The sequence below is a fragment of the Musca autumnalis genome, unplaced genomic scaffold (genome assembly GCF_047663935.1).
Source record: "Musca autumnalis isolate F117 unplaced genomic scaffold, ASM4766393v1 scaffold_5, whole genome shotgun sequence".
In the NCBI taxonomy this organism is placed as follows: domain Eukaryota; kingdom Metazoa; phylum Arthropoda; class Insecta; order Diptera; family Muscidae; genus Musca; species Musca autumnalis.
The window spans coordinates 7,559,338-7,566,752 of record NW_027412088.1 but is presented as its reverse complement, the minus strand read 5'-3'; the positions used below and the strand labels follow the sequence as shown (position 1 = coordinate 7,566,752).

The window sequence follows — 7,415 nt, the reverse complement described above, 5'->3', positions numbered from 1 at the left end:
GCTGATACGCTGATTTTGGCATTTTTGCTGGAGTTTTTGCAATTTCCGTCATTTTTTCGTTCCCGTATTTTTTAAGAAATTTGTATGGGGAACCAATTTTTGACAATTCGGTCTATTTTCTAACTTTACCATTAAAAAAAGAACGGGAACACAATGAAAAATAGCATTGTAACAATGTAATTTAATATTTTTTCACGTTGTTTACAAATTTTGATATTAACATATTTTGTTCCAGCAATTCGCACATCTACCTTGTTTATTGTGATACGTGAAAAGTGTTGCAACTTTTGGTACTTTTTAAGGCAAAAGCAAGGTTGTATATCATGTGTACTGTGATTTCGATGTTGATTTCGCTGAAACCACGAAATAAGACGATTTCATTTTTGTATGCGAAATCATGATAAATTTTGCATGATTCCGCGCGAAATCACGAAACGCCTTCGAAATCACGAAAAGACGCCGAATGTAAACCAAACATTAGTGTGGCCCAGGACTATGGAACTCGATCTTGAGACGCATAATTTCAGGCAATGTTTTCAATGAAATCACTCTAGTGTGGAACCGGGACTAAAGGAACAGAGCTTATGCTACACGTTGAAATTTTATCATGTAAATCTCACAGTTTTTGTGAGAAAAATGAAGTGAAGGAGCTCCCTATCTCCCTTGTCCCGGGTCACACTAGCGTAATTTCAATGAAATTTTAACATTAAACTTTGCATTTTTTGGGAAAAATGCATAATTTCAAGAAACTAGTGTGCACGGTTTCATGTGTTCTGCAATTTTGCTTTGTTGCAATATTTGTATGAAACCAACAGACCGTTTTATTTTACATTTTCTTTTACTTTCATGTTAAAATTTCATTGAAATTACTCTTAGTGTGGCCTGGGACCTTCTTGCCAATAAATTCAAAAAAGTTTCGTATGAAAGTTTCAACGGGTAGCATAAGAGTAACCATTGCATTCCCGAGAAGAAGAATCAAATAACGATTACTTGCTATGAATGCTATTGACTACCAAATACTCAAAAACAAAGACTCCTATTTTCGTACAATCATTTCATTGCAAAAATTGCAATTTACAGCGGTCGAAATAGATTTGATAAATTAGCAAAAAATAACTCTCTCCCTAAAGACAAGTAATGGCAGATCACGACGAATTAATTGCACAATTTATTGAAATAAGTGGTGGCGATGAAAATGTAGCCAGATTCTATCTGTCTAGCAGTAACTGGTCATTGGAGGTACGTACTTGTGAATTTGTTTGTCATTCATTCTTTTATGGATGTCGTTGTTTTTCGACGTCTCGACATAATAGGATGCACTGTCAAACTTTCTGGGTAATCAAGGAGATGGAGATGGCGACAACAATTCGGACAGTGCCGGAGGTCAAGTCGATGAAGCTCCAGCCGCAGCTGCGGCAAATTTAAAGACCGACTCCTCAGGCGGTTCTTTTAAGCAAAGTGCTAAGCCAAGGTACCACTAAGTGATTGGATTAAAAATAAACATAGACTTATATTTCCTTTACCGACCCAACGCAGAAAATTAAGAAAATTTTACTACAGATAGTGCTTTTCATATTGATTCTAACGATGTATTACTTTTGTTGCGTAAATGTATACTTCCCGAGATCCAAAAATCCCCGGCCGAAGGCCGGCCACTTAAGAAAACTTACGATTTAAGGGAAATTAATGTATTTTTTTTCTGCGAAGGGTCGGTAAAGGAAATTTGTTCCTAAACATATTTAATATTCCCTTATTTTTTCGAAGATTTGCAACACTAGGCGATATGTCGAAACGTTCTGGTGGAAATCAAGATGATGAAGAAGGCCAGGCCTTTTATGCTGGTGGATCTGACCGTTCAGGCCAACAAGTTCTGGGTCCCCCAAAACGTAAAAATTTCCGAGAACAACTCACAGATATGTTCCGTATGGCTCAGGAGAGTAGTGCCAACATAGAAAACTCACCAGCACCAAGTACATCGTCAGGTGCAAGCTGGGGTCAAGGTATACGTTTGGGCATGACTGATAATGATCATTCCGTAGTTACCCCCGCTAACAAAGACGGTGAGTCGAAAACAAAACCCGTGGTTGTACTAAAATTATGGAGCCAAGGTTTTTCAATTGATGACGGGGAGCTGCGTTTGTATGATGATCCACAAAATAAGGAATTTTTAGAAAAAGTTATGAGGGGGTTTGTATTGAACCTGCTTTACAAAGTTTAGAGAAAATAATTAACACAATTCAACATTTAGCGAAATTCCAAACGACCTCTTGGAAATGGGTTGGATGGTAAATGTCGATGTAGAAGATCACAGACATGAAGATTACAAAAAGAAGCCAACCACAGTCAAAACATTCAAGGGGGCTGGCCATTCATTGGGAAGGTAAGTATTATAAAAAGGATAATTTTTAGATGTTAGTTTAAATTTATGCATGGAACTATATACATACATATGCAACCGAATAGGGCGTAAGATGAATATTGTGGCTGGACTCGGAAACTGTTTGGAATTTTTTCCACAGGTAGGTCTCGGAATGCAGATTACTTTAGTATATATCATATTTGAGAACATTATACTTCCCATGGCAGCGGATTCTTTCGTACCGGATTGGCCCAAAACCATAGGGTTTCCCAGCGGCTGTCAACCCAGCACTGAACCTAAATGCTGCTACAACAACAATAACAACAACATATGAACTTCGAAATCTTGGACCATGTTTATATTATAGCCTTTTGCAGGGTTACCTTCTTAATGTGGATTTATTTGACGTATACACAAAGGAATTGACATTTGAAACCCAGTGGGTTTTTTAAATCCGGTTATATACAAACGTACTATTAGGAAAAAAATGAATTAAAATTCACTCCATTGGAGATAGCCTTATAATCCCCGTCCGAAGTCCGGCTAGTTTAGAAAAAGTTTTAATTGTTGAAAACTTTCCGTGGAAAACATTTCAAGTCCAGCCACTATACTCATCTTGCTCCGTCGCGAAAACTTTCTATAAAAAATTATCAATATTTTACTGTAAATACACTTATAGAAAATATGCAATAATCCAAACATTATCATTTCTTTAGTCCAACACCAAATGTAACTGCTGACGATGTTGTTGCAACAGCTTCAACATCTAGTACAGATGCAAAATCTAATGATGAAGCAGCCAAAGAGAAGCTCAAGTTGGATCAATCTGCACCGGTTACAACAATTCAAGTAAGATTAGCAGATGGCACTCGTTTAGCTGGCCAGTTTAACTTAACACATACTGTGGCAGACATACAAGAGTATATACAGACGTAAGTTATTTCGAAATATATGTAAATAGTAATTTAAATCTAACATATCTCGGCCTTTTTAGGGCTCGTCCACAATATGCCAATCGTAATTTTATATTGGTCTCATCGTTTCCCACAAGAGAACTTACGGATGTGGCGGCAACTATTGATTCAGCTGGTTTGAAAAATGCTGCCTTAATGCAAAGGCTAAAGTAAAGAAGGGGCCATTGGGAATACACAAGGCTAACTATGAATCTATACATCTTTGTTATAAATACGAATTACATATGTTCATAAGGAATTTCATGGAGAAAACAATTCCATAACACACAAGTTTTTGATATGAAATCTAGTATACACAACCATAAATAAAAACATGCTTAACTTAATGGATGTTTGTTTATCAAACTAATTTTAATGCGTTATAACATAAATTCGATATTTTATTCAAATCTATTCATAAACTCCAGTCAAATACAAATGGAGATAATACTACAAACTAAATTTCATTTTGAGTCCATATTTTATGAAATTGACAAAATGTTTGTTTCATATTGGGAATAAAATAATGTTAATCTCCTCAAGAGAGTTGGCAGAAAATATGTAAGATGAATTATGATCTAAGAATTGTGTTTGAAAAACATTACCTAAATTATACGGAAGACAACTAATTGGGTTCATAATAATATTAATGTGAATCATCCTAAATCAATAGTTTAATTTCCTCCTTCAGTCTCTCCAAATGTTGCATGAAATCTTCACGCAACGAATTTCGCCAGTCGTGTAGTCCATCTTTGCCAACATGCAAGCAATTCATATAACGATGTACGAAAGCTTTAGATATGGGTAAATCTTCTCTTTTAGGTTCCTCCACGCTGACGGAATTTGTATTGTCCTGTGGTCTATACAACGATAGGCGATGTGTTTTCACCTCCGGATCGTACAGAGTATTTTCTATCAAATATTTACGTCTCTGATCTTTACAAATGGCAAAAGCTTTCAAATCGAAATGTGTTACTGAACTGTCGTATTCTCTTATGGAGCGTAGAACTGATTTTCCATCATCCAAATGTGTATTGGGATAGAAAAACTCATTTGGATTTAACAAAATTGTATGACTTGCTCTGTTAATGTTCCGTAATAGACAATCCATTTCTATAATATTGCGTATCCTTTCGCTGGAATTTCCCGAAGAGAACGGGAAATTGAATGGCAGTAAATGTAATTGGACATTAAATCGTTTCAGTATTGGTCGTAATGAATACGGTATGTCGTCGCCATTATAAACTATGAAATCCTCCACACCCAATATATAATGATGTATAAAGAACTCTAGCAATTCCTGAGGCTGTTTTTCCAATGATGTCACGTTGAAAAACTCCTCTTTATTGTAGAAATTCAGGCACACTGTCATATGGTGGACTGCTAACTTTTGCATTCCTTTGTCCGCAGCAACTTTTACCAATCTCAGTTTCATTCCATATCCGTTTTTGTTAACGGCACTCGGTTCATTAAATATAACCGATCTTGGTGTTCCAAAGTCACGAGTAACTTTGCAGTAGAAATAATACCGAGTAAATTCAGAATTGTCATCTTCTCCATCTTTGTCGATACGTTGAAACCGAAACTTTCCCTGGATATTGGTAGGCCCGCCAAAATTGAGGGAGCATTTAAAGTTCAACACCGCACCCTTTCGCCCTACGACAATTGCTACTGCATCACCACCAGAAACAAGCTCGTTTCGTCTCCAATAAGCCGAATATCCATGAAAATGTGTGCCCAATGCTTGCCATACGGCCAAAGGGTATTCAAAGTCTCGTATAAATGTGGCGTTGCTTTCAACTTTTTTCAAAATATCTGACCTGTGACCGAAGAAATTTATTACTTCCAATACATCTTTCAAGTGATTATTCTCCGATTTGTACATTAGAAGCACTCCGACACTTATGCACGAGATTATTAGGAGTAATAGTTGTTGGTACTTCCTCATCGTTTGTCACTTGATGTTGAAACTACAGAACCAGAAGATAAAAAATATTCTATTTTAATAATGTCACTTATTTTTTAGTACAACTATAAGGCATAAGTTGAATGTTATTATTAAGCTCAGATCGGGACCAATTTTTTCACAGATAGGTCTCGTCACCCTAATCACAAATATATATATATAACATTTATTGCGGAAGTCCGGAAGTCCATACTTCCATACATATGGGCCTCTGAAGTTCCGAAAATTCCCTTGTTAAAGGCCGACTATTTAGACAAAAATTTATGATTTTAAAGTAAATTTTGTTCCCGTTCCCGAGACTTGCACCTGTCCATAGGAGAAAGTCTTAAATCTCCTGCCCAAGGCCGTCTATTTATAATAAAATATATAAATATGATAGTATATTCATTAAGCTTTACAATAGTACCCAATTATCATTATCCGTTCAAAAATAGCGAAGTTACATAGGTACAAAGGAATTTTCGGAACTTCAAAGGCCTATATCTCTGGAAGTATGGACTTCCGGACTTCCGCAATAAATGTTATATATATTTGTGATCAGGGTGACGAGACCTACCTGTGAAAAATTTGGTCCCGATCCGAGCTTAATGATAACATTCAACTTGCTCCAACTATAATATTGTTAATGAAAGCTAAACTCGGATTTTTTTTCTATGGTAGGTGGTATAGGTGGTATATACATCACAGATATATATACAATTTATGGAGCAAGTCCACACAACACTTCCCGGAGATATGTTACGAAAATTCCAATTCCCTATTAAATCCCTATTTAAGAAAAACTAACTTACAATGATGTTCGCGTAGCGACTATTTAGAATGTGTGTGGAATGAAAGAAGTGAAAAAACTAAATTAAACTTGTTCTTCTTCTTGATTCATCCGCCTGAAAATGATAGCATTCTTTAAGTGACAAAAACACAAGCTTTGTTCCAGTTTTTTGTTCATAAAGGCCGGAACAGAATCTATCGTCGCTTGCTTCTCAAATGTCAAATTATAAAGTAATCACGGTTGCCACAGTTGGTAGAATAATAATATATTAATAATATATTATATAATATATAATAATATAATAATATATATAATAATAATAATATATATAATAATATATATAATATATAATAATATATTATATAATAATATATTATATAACTTTTTATAGGGATGGTAACTTGGTAACTTCGTTTTTGGTTTGGTAACTTTTTTAGGGTTTGATTGCACAAACTATAAATGCTATGTTCCAGAACCTGCAAGAAGCTACTATTTTTACTACGATAAAATTTGTTCCTTTATGTTATCGAAAAATTAGTAGATTCTTGCAGTACTGGAACATACCATCGGTTTTCAAAATGTAAAAGGTCTACTCATGAAATTTGAAACATCAAAATTTGCTACCATAAAATACTTATTTTCATCGTGAACGTGTAATAACAATGACCTGCTACAGTTATGTATGCTTTATATTTGCATTTTGATTCAAATTTGTTCTATTTTAGAGGATTTTTAAAATGTATTTATCAATAACAACAATGTTGTTTTTGTAAATTTGTTAGTTGTTGTAATTCATGCATTTAACTTAAATATCCATTGTCTAGAATATATACATTTTACAGGGTTTCCGATGCATAGTTCGATGTGTAGCAAACGAAATGGCAAATTTAATTTGTTGGTAACTTTTTGGTAACATTTTCGGAAAAATTTGGTAGACAATTTTTTACCCAGTGGCAACCGTGAAAGTAATGCCAGAGTCTCCTAAAGGAGAACGTAGGCGGATTTGCAAAGAGGCTCTGGCATTCCTTTATAATTTGACATTTGGGGAAGCAAGCGACGATTGATTCTGTTCTAGCCTTAAAAGCTTTGTTCCTTTACTTTTTTAATGGTAAAAGTGGTAAAAGAGAAAACTGTCAAAATTGCACTCTCATGACCAGTTCTACCAGAAAAGTAAAGAAATGAAAAACGGGCAGATCTGGTAGCAATGTCAAAAAGAAACATAAATGTTCACTTTTCTTCTTTTACTTCACAGTTTTTAATTTTGTTCTGTCAGCGTTTGCTTTTTTTCTTTCATTTTTGTTGATTTTTGGAGTAGGTTGAATGTTTGGACTGGATTCGGACCTGAAATTTTTACCACAGGTAGGTCTT

The 7,415-nt window shown here is 35.0% G+C and overlaps 2 protein-coding genes across 7 annotated transcripts; one reads left to right on the top strand and one right to left on the bottom strand.

Annotated features, from left to right (window-relative positions):
* Window positions 1-1,001: 1,001 nt before the first annotated feature.
* On the top strand, window positions 1,002-3,659 carry p47 (NSFL1 cofactor p47). Its single transcript, XM_073989241.1, has 6 exons — window positions 1,002-1,239; window positions 1,314-1,471; window positions 1,765-2,187; window positions 2,249-2,380; window positions 3,076-3,291; window positions 3,354-3,659. The coding sequence occupies exons 1-6, from the start codon at window positions 1,138-1,140 to the stop codon at window positions 3,484-3,486; spliced, it is 1,164 nt and encodes a 387-aa protein (XP_073845342.1). The 5' UTR covers window positions 1,002-1,137; the 3' UTR covers window positions 3,487-3,659.
* Window positions 3,656-6,151, bottom strand: LOC141405166 (uncharacterized). Of its 6 annotated transcripts, none has more exons than XM_073989234.1 (2): window positions 6,070-6,151; window positions 3,656-5,282 (listed from the first exon to the last, which is right to left on the bottom strand). In XM_073989234.1, exon 2 carries the CDS (start codon window positions 5,258-5,260, stop codon window positions 3,974-3,976), a length of 1,287 nt encoding a protein of 428 aa, XP_073845335.1. In that variant the 5' UTR covers window positions 5,261-5,282; window positions 6,070-6,151; the 3' UTR covers window positions 3,656-3,973. The 6 variants fall into 6 exon arrangements, with proteins under 6 accessions (XP_073845335.1, XP_073845341.1, XP_073845340.1 ...); XM_073989240.1 differs by having other exon boundaries at window positions 5,959-6,072; XM_073989239.1 differs by lacking the exon at window positions 6,070-6,151 and adding an exon at window positions 5,976-6,026.
* Between the last annotated feature and the right edge of the window lie 1,264 nt (window positions 6,152-7,415).

Coding starts and splice junctions, on each gene's coding strand:
- p47 (XM_073989241.1), top strand. CDS start 1,138: ATGGCAGATCACGACGAATTAATTGCACAATTTATTGAAATAAGTGGT. Junction 2,188..2,248: donor TTAGAAAAAGTTATGAGGGG/GTTTGTATTGAA, acceptor TTCAACATTTAG/CGAAATTCCAAACGACCTCT. Junction 3,292..3,353: donor ATACAAGAGTATATACAGAC/GTAAGTTATTTC, acceptor CGGCCTTTTTAG/GGCTCGTCCACAATATGCCA.
- LOC141405166 (XM_073989234.1), bottom strand. CDS start 5,260: ATGAGGAAGTACCAACAACTATTACTCCTAATAATCTCGTGCATAAGT.